This window comes from Eptesicus fuscus, chromosome 13 (assembly GCF_027574615.1).
Source record: "Eptesicus fuscus isolate TK198812 chromosome 13, DD_ASM_mEF_20220401, whole genome shotgun sequence".
Taxonomy (NCBI): Eukaryota; Metazoa; Chordata; class Mammalia; order Chiroptera; family Vespertilionidae; genus Eptesicus; species Eptesicus fuscus.
The window spans coordinates 6,142,667-6,159,380 of NC_072485.1; the positions used below are offsets into that span (position 1 = coordinate 6,142,667).

Genomic DNA, 16,714 nt, shown 5'->3' on the forward strand with positions numbered 1-16,714 from the left:
GTTTTTAAGTCACGCAGTTTGTGGTGCTTTGTTACGGAGCTCTAGGAAATTAACGCAGGGGACTTGCCCAGTAACACACAGGGCACAGATGCCGAAGGACGGGCTGGAATATGCTGCATTATGTTTAGTTGTATCATCATCACATGGGATTAGGCATCGTTTCTCGTGTTAGATTGCCTGGGTTCAAGCCCAGGCTCCGCTGGCCCCCCCATTGCCTTGGTAAATGACTTAACTTCTCTGCAGCCCAACTCATCCGTTTGTAAACACACAGACACTTAGAGCCCTACCTCAGCCAGGTGTGAGGGCTACATGTACAAACTCGCAGAACGGTGCCTGACACAGAGTAAATGCTCACGCCTGCGGTGATTGTTAGTATGTCTCCCTGGGCGACTGTGAGGCCTATGACAGGTCCCGGGAGCCTTGTTTTATTCATGTTTGTGTCCTCCGTGCTTACCATTGAGCCTGGCACAGACAAGAGCTCAAAAGCTGTTTGTTGAGTTGCATTGTAGTTTATTAATAAATCTATTTTTAGTTCAATGGGGTGGGATCCTGGGAGTAGCCCCTCTGAGGGCTACCTCTCCGCGGGTACGCCAGAGGCAACAGCCCTGCTTGTTCTGGGGAAGGTACGTCACCGCCAGCTCAGGGAGACGCTGCTCTCTGCGGAGCTGCCCCTACCTAGAGCCCATCATTTCTAATGGACTAAGGGAGCTGGTGCCTTTAAATTTCACAGAAAGGGAAGGAAAAGCACTTTAGTTTCAGTCTGTGTTCTCCATTAGACACCCTTCAGGTGTTAGCAATATTATGCCACAATTTCATTATCCATTAAAGCCAGGTAATAATAAGTACACAAAGGTATTTGGAGCCTATTGTTGTTAATGAAAGAGATCAATCTAATTCAGAATGTGTGTGTGGAGAGCTCCTTGGAGATGGAATAGGCCCCAAGGTTAGCCTCTAATTGCCTCTGTGATGGTAGACCCCACCAGTACTCAATTTTGCATGACCGTCTTTATGACATAGTTGGAATTTTGACGCCCAGACTCAGGCTTCATACCGAAGCCCAATTTCCTCTTCTCCCAAGCCCCTCTCCACATTCCTAATTCAGAAAGAATGGGGAAGTGGCTGCCATCTACGTAAGATCCTTCCACCGAATGAGAGTTTCTCAAATCTGGACCATGGCTCAGCGGGATTAGCAGAGCCCGTGATTCTGGGATTACTTGAGTGACCCTGGAAAGATTTAATTCATATTCTCTCTCTCTCTCTCTCTCTCTCTCTCTCTCTCTCTCTCTCTCTCTCTCACCCTCCCCCAATCCCCATCTCTCCCACTCTTGGCCTGGTGGTGCTCAGAAGGATCTTCTATCAAGTTTATGAGCTGCATTCAATAGATATCTGAACAAACAACTCATCCTAAACTAGAAAAGAAAATCATGTCAGGAAAAGAAGACGAGGCACCTTTCTTTCTCAAATGGCCCGCATTTTCCTGGCAGCCGCCTGTGAGCCCTCCGCCGGAAGGAGCATTTACTCGGTGTGCAGCTCTGTGGTTGGACTCACTTTAGTTCCCACAATGTCCCCCCTCTTCTATCCAACGTGCGTTCTTAAATTTTATTCCTACCTCTTCCCCTTCTACCCTCATTCTTTTATTTTTGTATTGATTTTTTTTTTTTTTTTTTACAAAGAGGAAGGGAGAGGAGAGTTAGAAACATCAATGAGAGAAAACATCGATCAGCTGCCTCCTGCACACCTCCTACTGGGGATGTGCCCGCAACCAAGGTATATGCCCTTGACCAGAACTGAGCCCGGGACCTTTCAGTCCGCAGGCCGACGCTCTATCCACTGAGTCAAACCGGCCAGGGCTACCCTCATTCTTTAAAAAACAAAAAACAAAATGCCAGCATACAGACACCGAATGCTGGCCCTGCTGTTTCTGGGAACTGGCACCTCCGAGGGGGTGTTGGAAGAAACCTCCCCCCCGGGGGCTGCTGGCTCCGGCGGCGCCGGCTGCTCACAGACGTCCTCGTAGGCAGAGGGGCTGTGCTCGGGGCCCCAGGGCTGCAGCCCCACGCCAGGCGTCGGCAGTACATGCCCCAGGGCTGGCAGATACGATTGCCCATTGGCTGGAACTAGCGGGGCAGCCGGAACATTGGATTGGTTTCGATGGCAGCAGTGTACCGCAGGCCCAGGTGACAACGTATTTAGAACAGATCATTGTAGCTCCTGCCTGCCCACCTGTCCCCGACCCCCCGCTGTCCCAGCCTGGACTGGGACCCAGCAGGTGATCAGATTCAGAGGGAGGTGGCTCTGCTGTCAGGACCGCAGCAGCCCAATGCCTGAATGGGACTGGGCTCCAAATGTCTCGTCATTGGCCACGGGCTGCGGAAGGACGCGTGCCTCGGCTGCTAAACTCAGAGTAGGATGTGTGGGATGAAGTCAGGGCCCCTGAGCCCAGCCACGGTGCACAGAGCAGGACTGGGGAGGCAGGGAGGCTGGCAGAGGTCAACGGAGACAGAATTGGGATAGTCACCACATCTCCTGTAAGCTCCTGAGTCTAGCTCCCTGCCCAACCAAATGTGATCTGTGAGTCTGCTCAGGATTCTCGCCCTCGTCTGTTCTGGAGGGCCAGGTGGCCGCCAGCCCTGCTAGATCACCCACCTTAGGCCCCGGGCAAAGGGCCCCAGGGAAGAGCTCCCAGAGCCGGAGACCTTATCGCTGCCCGCCTTCGCCACACCCATCACAGACACTGTGAGTGGAGAATCCAGTGCCGGGACCATGGCTCCTGAGGCCCGGAAGCCTCACTCCGTACGCAGTCTTCCCCACCGCTGGGCATCAGAGTACACACAGTCCTCAGCCACTGTCGAGATGACAGATTACTATTGAGGGCAAAGGGTGACATGTGTCTACCAATAATGGCTGCCTATGGAGAGAGTGTGTGTGTTTACCTGCCCGTTTCTGCTTTCCCCGCCTCTCTCCGTGCAGTGCAGGTAATGGCGTGTGCAGCGTTCTCGGGGTGCTTGGTGGGTGACTGTGTCCCACCTTGCATGTGCTGCTCCCTCACATTTCCCTTTAATGCTCTCCATTATTCGGCTGCATTAATAATGTTTGCGGGCTGATATCTTTAAAATTAATGAGGTGTTTACTCTGAGCCAAGAAACTCATTGAAATTAAAAAAGCTCTCTTTTCTCCATTCCCTTTCCCTCGCTAAAAAAAAGAAAAAAAAAAGTGGACAAACAAGCCACAATGCAGGCTTTGCTAAAAACCAAGCAGAACAGGCCAGAACCCAGACCCCATCATTAGGAAGGTACGAGTGGCGATCAGCTGGTGCCCAGGTTATACATGGGCCAGGTTCACACAGCAGCTGTCTCTCAGAGGTTCTAACTTAACGAAAGCTTTCCCGGAGAGCTGCATGCAACTTTTCACCAATGCAGGGGCGTCTGTGCCCTCAATAACAGCTCCTTTCACAGCCGCTATCCCTTAACACGCAATTATCCATTGTAACCATAGCACCTTAGTCTAGTCTGAATTTTCCTTCCTATCCAAAAGCCTTATTTCCAGGACAACTCATCTTGTGTATCTTGGTCTGCCTGTAGTCTCTATTTTTCAATGGAATCCCTTACCTGACATACAGGATGCCCCCTCCTACCACTCCCCAAACTGCCACCACCACTGGCTGACGTTGTGCAGGAAAGCAGAGCTGAATTCCAGTGATGTGAGTCTATGGGTTGCATGAACTTGCTTTTGCTCACATTCAGGACGGTTCGCCAGGAGGCCAGGGAAGGGAGAATGGCTCTCTGGAGTGCGGAGCAGTAGGCTTCACTGTCCTGCGCCCCACCCCCACCCCCCAGCCCTGCTGGACAAATTTCTCTGTGAACAAGGCAGCCAAGAGCATTCGGGGTGGCACGTCTGAGCAGTTGGGGTTTTCATCACATCCTTTTAGGGCAGTTGTTCTCTCTGATCCGGAAACCACCAGCGGTCTCTGCGGATCCTGCAGGTGATTTGTTAGCTAATCCCTCCAGATATTCAAGTGAATAATATGGTAATTTTATGCACCTGCATCTGGAATTAATTAATAATTTACTAAACTGAAAACAGGACAATAGCGCTGAAGAGACACTCTCTCCCAATTTGTTGCTGTTGTGTGTGGGTTTTCTTTGGTTCCTCTCCGTAGGGATTGTAGGTGCCGGTGGTGGTGTGAACTAAAAGGCCTGAGCTCCTGCTGTGGTGGCTCACGTCTCTGGTGTCTGAAAACCATTCTCTCTATATTCACGTGTGGAACAGCTACAGCCGGAGTCCAGGGCCGGTGCCTGCACCTCTGGCCTCTGAAATGCTGGAAGCAAGTGGACGTCCAGAGCCGTCTGAATCGGCTGTTCCCGAATGATAGTGAGTGAGAATAAGCGACGGAGCAGAGAGGGCCAAAGAGTGCAGAGAAGTGGGCAGCGGCGACAGGAAGGGGGAGGACCTACGTGAAACTGAATCTGCGCAAAATCTCCAGCGCGGCTCTGCAGGGTGCTGTAGGCTGAGGACACAGAAAGAAGCTCCCACTCGCTGTCATTCGAGAAGGCTTGTTTGTCATGCTTAACGTCCTCTCTGCTCCGCAGGAAGGCCAGGTCTACATCTTCCACTGAAAACCACAGAAACAATGGGCACCAACATAAAACCCGTCCTTTCACTCCTGCCCGCCGTGTACAGCCTCAGGGAGATGGAGTTCGATACAACAATTTTGAATTAGGGGTAGCGGTGTGGAATAAAATCTTTCTAGCCATGGAAAAAACAACTATGAATGTAGGGTTTGGGTTCCACTATCCATAGAATGATGGAGCTGCCCCTGTGACTTCCTATCATTCCCAATGGCAGTAGAGGCCTGATAGTGTGTGTATTCCCAAACAAAAAGCGGCAATGGGGCTGTGCATCTGGGCCCAGCACCGCACTTGGTCTGAATTACAGCATGAGCCAAATAACGGCAGGAAGAAATTTAGGTTTGCAAAAGGTTAATTGTGTGCAAGAATAAAAAGGACCTGAAGAGTGGCATAATATAATCACACCTGTGTGTGCCAAGCACCCAGCACAGACATGTTTCCCCCTAGAAGCCTGTACCTCTCCTGGCTTACCTGTGTGCAGAACGCTATTGAAGGTTAGGCTGCAATTCTGGATATCAAATGGAAAAGCGTATGTCTCTAAACTGCAGGCAGAGACCACCTGGATGGACTTGGAGTTCTTAATGGTCCCGGATGAGTTCACATACACATAGGGAAGGTCAGGTAGTCTTTCAAGGTCCACACTGTATGAAACACAAGAGAATTTGTTGTTAGAGAGAGAGCTTTAGCCATTCCAATGCGCAGAACTGATTAGGAGATGGTAGTGACTATGACACACAGGACTAGCCTAGAAGCGCAAGGACAGAGTCACTTCTCCCCGAGACGATTCACTCCAGCAAAGATGGACTCAGCAATGACACCTTGTAAATGAACTCACTTGCTACTGTTACAATACAAGCACAATCCATGAGCAACCTCAAGCATTAGTAACCAAATCTGTATCTTAAATGATGTCGACTTATGGTACGTTTAACCTGAATATTCCCAACAATATGTTGGTCTTTAAGTTGAGAAACAAAAAATAGCAACAATGAGTGAATGGAAGCAGAAACTATCCTGAATATACTAAGCCGTTTAAACCCCACAGAAAAATAGCCAACGCACTTACAATTCATTAATGATGATATCAGGGGCCCAGATGGCACTTAGAGGTAGGGAGATCTGGCTAATATCATCGAACATGCTGGAGTTCCATGATAAAAACTCATCATCCCAAACCTGTTAGGAATGGCCAGAAAGGAAACTTATCAAAAAGGGGCAACATCAACCTTACCAAAGAACTGAAAAGAGATTTGGAGAAACAACCCAACTGATCAGCCTGTTGGTACTGTTAGGGTAGAGGACTTCCCATCCGACTCCAAAAGATGGTAGCCTCAACCAGGAAACATGGCCTACACTTACATGGCTCCCAACAAATGAGGTTTGCTGCACATCTAAGGAACTATAAACACAAAGATAATGTCCATTCCTCAGAGTAGTAATATGTTTCAACAGATCAAGATCGGGAGGGCAGCATGCACAGAAGGAAACAGTCCTTTACCTCACTGTACCAGACATTTGTCTTTAATTTTTGGTTCTGTGCATCCTGCAAAGCACAAAGAAAATACACACCAAATATTAGCATGTCATCAAGTCAAAGCCCAAGTCAACAATATGACAATTCCGAGGAAGGAAATCAAATGTAAATAAATAATGCTGATTTTAGAAACATTATCTTGACTCTTCAAGATCAGAGTACTTTCAGTTCCTATTTATTACATACACCTGTCACTGTGAGCTTTACTATATCATCTGTGACAAAATGGCACTTTGACTGCACTTGACATCTTGAATGATTTGCTAATCTCTCTCCCACTCTAATTAGTTACTCTGCCATTAATCAGACTAAAAAATGATATGTAGTCGTGGCAAATTCTGGGCTAAAAGGATGAGACTCAGCTTTTATTTGTAATCAAGATATTATTCATGTCTTTCAACGCCTGTTATCTCAGCCACTACTGGCAGCCATTCCTCAGTTACCTTATGTTTGGATTTCCATTCTTATAAATAGGCTAAATGAGCATATGTAAATGAGGTATATTTTGATGATATAAATAGATGTGATGTCCCATGTCTGCAATGAGTCAGTGATTTTTAATAGACCCCCAAAAAGAACAACCAAAATAAAACCTCCTTACTAATTTTTATTTCTAATCTAGTAAAGAACATTCTAAAACTACTATGTCCTTAGAGATTTAAAATTTTTATACCATATAAAAATTAACTTGAAATGAATCATAAATCTTAATTTAAGAGCGAAAATTATTAAACCTTTAGAGAAAACACAGGAGTAAGTCTTTCATGACTCTGAATTAGGCAATGGCTTCTTAGATATGACACCACAAGAACAAGAAACAAAAGAAAAAATAAATGAGACTTTATTAAAATTAAAAACTTTTGCATTTTAAAGGACATCATCAAGAAGTAAAAAGATAGCTCATAGAATGGAAGTAAATATCTGCAAATTATTTATCTGGTAAGGGCCTTGTATCTAGAATATATAAATAACTCATAACTCAACAATAACAAAACAGACAACCCAAATTAAAAATGGACAAAGTGCCTAACCAATCTTGAGAAAGAAAAATAAAGCTGGAGGCATCATGCTCCCTGATTTCAAACTATACTACAAAGCTATGGTAATTAAAACCGTATGGTATTGGCATAAAAATAGACACATCTACCAATGGAACAGAATAGGGAGCCCAGAAATAAACCCACACATATATGATTAATGAATTTATAACGAAGGAGCCAAGAATATACCGTGGGAAAGGATAGGCTCTTCAATAAATGGCATTGGGAAAATTGGACAGCCACATGCAAAAGAATGAAACTGGGCCACTATCTTACACCAGTCACAAAAATTAACTCAAAATGGATTAAAGAATGTAAGACCCGCCATGGCCAGTTTGGCTCCGTGGATAGAGCATTGGCCTGCAGACTGAATGGTCCCAGGTTCAATTCCAGTCAAGGGCATGTACCTTGGTTGCAGGCACATCCCCAGTGGGGGGTGTGCAGGAGGCAGTTGATCGATGTTTCTCTCTCATTGATGTTTCTAACTTTCTATCCCTCTCCCTTCCTCTCTGTAAAAAAATCAATAACATATATTAAAAAAAAAAAAAAAGAATGTGGAACCCCAAACCATAAAACTCCTAGAAGAAAATATAGGTGGTAAGGTTCTTGAAATATTTCTTGGCAATGATTTTTTAAATCTGACACCAAAAGCAAAAGCAACAAAAGCAAAAATAAATAAGTGGGACAGGACTACATCAAAATTAAAAGCTTTTATACAGCAAAGGAAACCATCAACAAACTGAAAAGGCAACCCACTGAATGAGAGAACATAATTACTAAATATATATCTGATAAGGGTCAAATATCCAAAATATATAGAGAACGTATATAACTCAATAACAAAAATCAGCTAATTAAAAATGGGCAGAAGATCTGCATAGACATTTTTTCAAAGAAGACACACATAGGCACCTGAAAAAATACTCAACATCATTAATCATCAGGTAAATGCAAATCAAAACCACAATGAAATATCACCTCACACCTGTTAGAATTGCTATTATCAAAGGACAAGAAATAACAAGTGTTGACAAGGGTGTGGCAAAAAGGGAACCAACCCTTGTACGCTGTTGGTGGGACTGCAGATAGGTGCAACCACTATGCAAACCTGAATGGACTTTCCTCAAAAACTAAAAATCAAACTACCATATGGTCCAGCAATTCCACTTCTGGGTATTTATCCAAAGAAAGTGAAAACATTAATTCAAAAATATATGTGCACCCCATGTTTATTGCAGCATTTATTTACAATAGCCAATTTGTGAAAATAGCCTAAATGCTAACCAATGGATGAACAGATAAAAAATTGTGTTACATATATAATGGGATATTATCCCACCATAAAAGAATAAAATCATGCCATTTGCAACAACATGGATGAACTTCGAGTGTATTATGCTAAGTTATAAACTAGACAGAGAAATGTCTCTCATATGTGGAACCTAAAAATAAAAAACAGCAACAACAAAATCCAAATTTATAGATAAAGAGAACAGATTGTTGGTTGCAAGAGGTAGAGAGTGGAAGGTGATTTGTTTTTAGGTTTTTTTTTTTTTAGTTTTATTAAATTAAAATGTAAAATATTTTAAAAAGAAAACAAAAGAACAACTTGATTTTCAATCATAATAAAGGTTTAAGGGCTTTGGCAAGCACTATAAGTCTTAGTGATTGTAAGCAGCTACTTACAATACAACATTAGCTTTCCAAATGATATTCAAATGATAATTAAATTTGACCATAAACAATATAACAATTTGAAGAGAAAGCTTTGTAGTAAAAATAATCTGAAATTTTGTATTTCATTATAAATTTTCAATATTCAAAATAAAGCACACAAAAGAACATCTACAAAGGCTTTGAAGGCTATGTGTTTTATGTAATGTTTATTGGCTTCATGGTTAAATACACAATTCCAATTGATTTCTTTTTAACTGTAAGGACAAAATTTAATTTCTCTATGAGAAAATATTTTACAGAAAAAAATGAACAAAGGACTGAATAGACATTTCTCCAAAGAATATATGTAGTCATACGCTGATAATAACTGGGTAATTTCTGAGAAGTGTGTCATTAGGTGATTTTATCATAGTGCAAACATCATAGAGTGCACTTACACAAACGTAAATGGTATAGCCTACTACACACCTAGGCTTATGATACAGACTATTGGTCCTAGACTACAGCCTGTCCAGCATGTTACTATACAAAATAACAGGAGAATAAATCAAGCACAAGAGGAAATGATGCAATCAAATGCAGTAACATGAGATGTATGTGGCTGCTGCCAGTATAACACAGCACACTGTTTTACCGTAAACTTTTTTTATAAGTAGAAAGAGTATACTTTAAAATAACAATTAAAAGTATATATAGTAAATACATAAACCAGCAACATAGTTGTTTATTATCATTATCAGGTATTATGTACTGTACATATTGTATGTGCTATACTTTTATATGACTCAGTGCAGTAGGTTTATTTACACCAGCATCATCACAGACACGTGAGTAATGGGTTGTGCTATGATATTACTAGGTGATAGAAAATTTTCAGTGCCCGGTATAATCTTATGGGACCATCACCATCCATGCAGTCCATCATTGACCAAAACATTGTTATGCAACACGTGACTATACAAATGGCTAATAGGCACATGAAAAGATGATCATTGTCACTACTATAGACCAAATTGTGTCCTTCCAAAATTCCTATGACTATTTGGAGATAGGGCTTTAGGAGGTAATTGAGGTTAAATGAGGTCATAGGATAATGCCCTAATCCAATAAGATTGGTGGCTTTAGAAGAAGAGAAAGAGAGAAAGATCTCTCTCTTTCCGCCACGTGAGGACACAGTGATAAGGCAGTCATCTACAAGCTGGGAAGACAACTCTAACCAGTAACAAAATTGGGTAGAATTTTGATCTTGGGACTTCCAAGCCTCCTGTTGTCTAAGCCACCCAGTCTATGATATTTCTTACAGCAGTCTGATTGACTAATACAATCACTAATCATGAGGGAAATGTAAATAAGAACCACAATGAAAAACCACTTCACACTCATTAGGATGGCTACTGTTCTTTAAAAGAAGAAAACAACCAGTGTTGGTGAGGATGTGAAGACATTGGAATCCTGTGCACTACTGGTGGGAATGTAAAGCTGCTATAGAAAACAATGTGGCAGTTCTTAAAAGAAATTATAAATAAAATTACCATGTGGTCCATCAATTTCACTCCTCAGTATATATCCAAAAGAATTGAAAGCAGGGACTTGGATGAGTATTTATATACCCACGTTCATAGCAGCATACTCACAACAACTAAAGCATGGAAGTACCCCAATGTCCATCAACACATAAATAGATAAACAAAATGTGGTATGTCCATACAATGTAATATTAATGTGACCTTAAAAAGGAAGAATATTCTGACACATACTTCAACATATATGAACCTTGAGACATTTTGCTAAATGATATAAGCCAGTTACAAAAGGACAAATACCATATGATTCAACTTATATGAGGTACCTAGAGTACTCAAATTTTTCGTGACAGAAAGTAGAATAGTGATTGCCAAGGGCTGGGGGAAAAGGGAATAGAAAGTTAGTGTTTGTTGGGCATAGAGTTTTGGTGTTGCAATATGAAAAGAGTTCTGGATATGCATGGTGGTGATGGTTGCACAACAATGAGAATGTACTCAATATCATTAAACTGTGCACTTAAAATGGCTAAGATGGAAACTTTTATGTTACGTGTATTTTATCCAAGTAAAAATAATAATTTAAAAAATGAGCAAAGGACTTCAATAGATATTTCTCCAAAGAGAATAGACAAATGACTAAAGAATACATGAAAAGATACTTAATATCATTCATCTTTAGGGAAATGCAAATCAAAACCATAATGAGATACCATTTCACCCCATCAGGATGGCTAAAATAAAAAAGTCAGAAAAAAAAAAACAAGCGTTGGCAAGAATGTAGAGAAATTGAAGCCCTTATACATTGCTGGTAGGATTATAAAACGGTGCACTACTTTGAGAAAAGTCTGATAGTTCATGTTAAACATAGTTATCATATAACCCATCAATTCTGTTCTTAAGTATATAACCAAGAGAATGAAAATCTAAGTCTACACAAAAGAACTGTACAGGAATGTTCATAGCAGCATTATTCATGACATTCAAAAATGGGAATCACCCAAGTGTCCATCAACTGATAAATGGATAAATAAAATGTGTTATAGCTATACAATAGAATAGTATTCAGCAAGAAAAAGTAATGAAATACTTATACATGCTACAACATGGATGAACCTTGAAGACATATGCTAAGGACTTTTGGTCAAGATGGCAGCATAGGTAAATGCGGTACTCAAATCTTCCCACAATGACAACTAAACTACAGAAAACCCATAATTCAGAAATGCCTAAAATCTAGCTGAACAGAAGTTTTACAACTAAAGATACAAAGAAGAAACCATGCGGAGACTGGTGGGAGGGGTGGAGATGCAGAATGGGCAGGTTCCACATCCATCTGGGGCAGATAAAAATTGAAAGGGATATCTCAGCTGCAAAGGTCCCTCCAGTGGAGGAAGGGGTCCCACTCTGACACCAGGCCACCGAGCCCAGGGTTCCAGAGCCGGGAAGGGAAGTCCCCATAACTTCTGACTATAAAAACAGTTGGGATTATGGCTGAGGGAGGCAGAGTGCTTCTGGAGTCCCAGGCATTCCTCTTAAAGGGCCTGCACATGGACTTACTCATACTGACTTGTTCTAAGCTGCAGTACTGGGGCAGCAGCTACAAAGGAACAGGAACATATGGGGAGGAACTGAATTGTCTAGCATCAAGGTAAGAGCTGAAGGGGTAGTTTTCTCCCAGAAAGAAGTACTGGCAGAAGCCATTGTTCCTTTTCTGAGATGGGTGCCATATCTTAGTCTTCATCAACCTGGCTATCACTGTTCACCCTGCCTTGGTGATTCCATGAGATATCTCCCCCACCCTTCTCCACTAACTTGCAGGCCTATCCAAGCTGGTTCCCGTGACTTTACCATACAAATGGTCTACCTTAGCTTATGTTTCAGATTTTCCTAAAATCTCTCAAACAAGCATCATCTGGCCTCAGTGTGCCACATACTTCTTGTAATGTGGCCCAGGCCCAGCACTAGCAGCAGCCAGCATTGGTCACAGCATAGCCTCTCCTGGGCACCTCTGAGCCCAGCACAAGTAGCAGCCATCTGCAGATTGCTTTGTAACTTGTGCCAGGTGGTCCCAGGCAGTGGCTGACCTTGACCTGCACCTCCTGAGAGGCTCAACAGTGACACATTCAAGGAGCGAATTCAGTGAGCACCAGAGTCCCACTACTCTGTGGGGTGGTCCTCTGTACAGCTGATATTCCATGCTGGTGGCATCCAGTCTTTGCAGCTGATCGATCTGGGGTAAATCCCTACCATTGATGTGCCAAAAGCAATTAAGGCTCAACTACAACAGAAGGCTGTACACAGCCCACACAGGGGTCACACCTTGGAGTGTCCAGCTTGGGTGACTGGGGAGGCTGTACCACTGGACCCTACAAACACCTACTACATAAGGCCACTCTAACAAGCCTGGGAGACATAGCAGCTCTACCTAATACACAGAAACCAACACAAAGAGGCTGCCAAAATGAGGAGACAAAGAAACATGTCCCAAAGGAAAGAACAGAACAAAAGTCCAGAAAAATAACTAAACAAAATGGAGACAAGCAATCTACCAGATGCAGAGTTCAAAACACTGGTTATAAGGATGCTCCATGAACTTAGGGAATCATAGATGAACTTAGTGAGAACATTAACAAAGAGATAGGAAACATAAAAACAAAACTAGAAAACAAAAAAGGAACCAGTCAGAAAGGAAGAATACATTAACTGAAAGGAAGAATACATTACAGGGAATTAGCAGTAGAGTAGATGAAACATAGGATCAAATGAGAGATTTAGAAGATAAGAAAGCAGAAAACATCCAATCAGAACAGCACAAAGAAAAAAGAGCATCAAAAAATGAGTATAGTATAAGAAGCCAACTTGAAGTGAACCAAAATTCACCAGAAGAAGAGAAAGCAAGAAATTGAAAATCTATGCAATAATAATCCTCTCTAATAATAGGCAAATATGCAAATTGACCATACCTCCGACACACCCACAAGCCACGCCCACAAGCCACGCCCACCACCCAATCAGAGCGAGTGTGCAAATTAACCCAAACCAAGATGGCTACAGCCACAGAGAGCAAGGTTTCCTAGGTAACAGAGGAAGCCAAGCTTTCCGCCTGCCCTAGCCAGGCCTAAGCCTCCACTCAAGCTACAAAGTTTCAATTATAGAAGGTAAACAAATTCAAACAAATGGCGGCAGAATGGAGCTTGAGAGTGCAGGCCAGGGTTGCTGCCGGCAACAGGGGAAGCAAAGCTTTCCGCACACCCTGGCCGGGCCCACCCGCTTAAGGCAACAAAGTTTCAATTATAACCCCAACACAAATGGCTGCCGGCTGGCCTCAGAGGGAGCCCCAGGCTTGGCTCTGCTCCAGGCTACAAAGTTTCAATTGTAGAAGGAAAATAAATTCCAGATACCAGGGCCTCCCCTTGGGTTGCCAGGGGGCGTGGCCGGCCTGCAAACCACCACAGGCCCCTCGCTCAGGCCGCCCCACACCCCAAGGAAACCCCCACCCTGATCAGGGACACCCTTCAGGGCAAACCAGCTGGCCCCCACCCCTGTACCAGGCCTCTATCCTATCTAATAAAAGAGTACTATGCAGATTGATCATCACTGCAACGCACAATATAGCTGCCCCCATGTGGTCAAAGATCCTGTCCCTATGTGGACACAAGATGGCCACCACAAGAGGGCCAGCAGGAGAGGGCAGTTGGGAGGCACCCGGCCTGCAAGGGAGGGCAGTTGAGAAGGACCAGGCCTGCAAGGGAGGGCAGTTGGAGGTGATCAACCCTGCAGGAGAGGGCAGTTAGGGGTGACCAAGGCCGGCAGAGGAGGGCAGTTGGGGGCAAACAGGCTGGCAGCAGAGTGGTTTAGGGGGTGATCAGGCTGGCAGGCAGAAGCGGTTAGGGGCAATCAGGAAGGCAGGCAGGCAAGCAGTTGGGAGCCAGCAGTCCTGGATTGTGAGAGGGATGTCCGACTGCCCGTTTAGGCCCAATCCCACCTGGATCGGGCCTAAACAGGCAGTTGGACATCTCTCAAGGGGTCCCATATTGGAGAGGGTACAGGCTGGGCTGAGGGACAAACCCCCTCTGTGCACAAATTTCGTGCACTGGGCCTCTAGTAATAATAATAATAATAATAATAATAATAATAATAATAATGGAAAATTTCCCTAACTTAGTGAAGGAAATAGACATACAAGTTCAGGAAGTCAGAGTGTCCCAAACAAGTTGAACCCAAAGAGGCCCACATGAAGACACATCAAAATTAAAATGCCAAAAGTTAAAGACAAAGAGAGAATTTTAAAAGCAGCAGGAGAAAAGCAATTAGTTACCTACAAGGGAGCTCCCATGAGACTGTCAGCTGATTTATCAACAGAAACTTTACAGGCCAGAAGGAATTGGCATGAAATATTCACAGTGATAAAAAGCAAGGACCTACAACCAAGAATACTCTATCCAGAAAAGCTATCATTGAAGGATATATAAAGAGCTTCCCAGATAAGAAAAAGCTAAAGGAGTTCATCACTACCAAACTAGTATTATAAGAAATGTTAAAGGGTCTTCTTTAAGATAAGAAGAGATGTGGGGATGGGTGAAAATATGAAGGGATTAAGAAGTACAAATTGGAAGTTACAGAATAGTCACAGTGATGAAAATATCGGATAGGTAATATAGTCAATAATATTGTAATAACTATGTATGGTGCCAGATTGGTACTAGATTTATTGAGGTTGATAACTTAATAAGTTATATAATGTCTAATCACTGGGTTGTACATCTGAAACTAATATAATACTGTATGTCAACTGTAATTTTAAAAAATTTTTAAGTAAAAAAAAAGACATATGCTAACTGAAAAAAGTCAGTCATTGTATGATTGTATGATTCCATTTACATGAAATGTCTAAGATAGGCAAATCTATAGAGACAGAAAGTAGATTAGTATTTTCCTAAGGCCGGTGGGGGTGGGGCATGGGGTGTGACTGAGGTGGTGAAATATTCTGAAATTAGTGGTGATGGTTGGATAACTTTGAATATACTAAAAACCTCTAAATTGTTAAGCTGCTATTTTAAAATGGTATTAATAAAGAAAAAGGAAACCATTTTGAAGACATTTTCAGGGAGGTTATAAGTAAAAAGGCTGATACAAACTATTAATGAAATTGCCTTGAACTCATATTTTCCATGTATAATAAATGCATTCTTAGAACAAAAAAAAAAAAGAGAGAGAAATAGAAAATTCAAGATGTTAAATAAAATGCGTAAAACATTTCCCTTGATGATTTAGGTTCAGAGCTGAGGAGTTATTTAGATAACCTTTGTATTTGTGTAATACTTAGTAAAATATCAAATTTTAATGAAATAATAGAGTTTGGAGGGCTGATGACATAAAGCAAATAACAACTCAATTTTCCTCCTAGAACAGGATATATTAAACAAATTATCCAGTCAATTATCCAACAACATCAAAAGTGTATAATTTTTGTACACAGGTCAAGACCACTACTCTCTTCAGTCTACATTTGGTGGGGGATAGAGAGATACCATTGCTATTTAGTCCAGGCAGGTGGTATCCCTGGAATTGTGCAGTACACAGGATGGCATCATTTGGAAGAGAAACAATGAACTTTTTAGATTAAAGCTCACCCTTTTTGCAATCAAGAAAGCAAGTTGCTAATGAATAAGCATTTTTAGGCACCTTGAGAAAGAAGAAAGGATTGTGAGCAGATATGGGGTGGCCCTGTTTTAGGGGCTTGACAAGGACTAGTCTGAGTGAACTTGCTGTACAGATTTTTGTGGACTTCCAAATGGATACTTGGAAAAGGCCGGTTTTAAAGTAGTATACAAAGTGAAAAAACTGAATTCACAAGGTTTTCCACAAGGAACAGCTTGGAGGAGAAACAGAGGGGATGCCCGGCCAAGATCAGCAATGCAGGGGGCCTGGCAGTAAAAAAAAAAAAAGCCCTCTGTTGAGAGCTCAAGGTTAAGTGACTCCACTTCCTTCCAGTCTTACCAGCTGAGAGACCCTGAAATTGGTCCTGTCTCACCCAGGAAAGCACAAAAGCCTCTAGGCTTAGTTGCAATCAACAAGGGTTCCCCACTAACAGGGGGAAAAACAGGTCCAAGTGCAGTTCATTTTACTGGGAAATGCAGCTGTTAACTACTCTTTTACCACAAATACACTTGTGCATCTAGGAAATGCCTTCAGCACTTTCTTTAGCACTGCCATGCCAAGTCAGGAATCCCGTTGACTCAGGCGTGTAGCTGGGAGAAGGTCTCTGTGTTTTAATGTCTATTTTCACTTTATTTTTATTTTTGGTTGATT

At 42.6% G+C, this 16,714-nt stretch overlaps 1 protein-coding gene across 1 annotated transcript in view; it reads right to left on the reverse strand.

The window, feature by feature from the left end:
* HTR3B (5-hydroxytryptamine receptor 3B) overlaps nt 1–16,714 on the reverse strand; it is a 38,455-nt gene that overhangs the window by 5,471 nt on the left and 16,270 nt on the right. Inside the window, exons 4-7 of the mRNA XM_054724977.1 lie at nt 6,127–6,171; nt 5,695–5,804; nt 5,100–5,269; nt 4,455–4,612 (exon numbers count right to left, since the gene is read on the reverse strand). Coding sequence (XP_054580952.1) covers nt 4,455–4,612; nt 5,100–5,269; nt 5,695–5,804; nt 6,127–6,171 — 483 coding nt within the window. The remainder of the gene's footprint in view (nt 1–4,454; nt 4,613–5,099; nt 5,270–5,694; nt 5,805–6,126; nt 6,172–16,714) is intronic.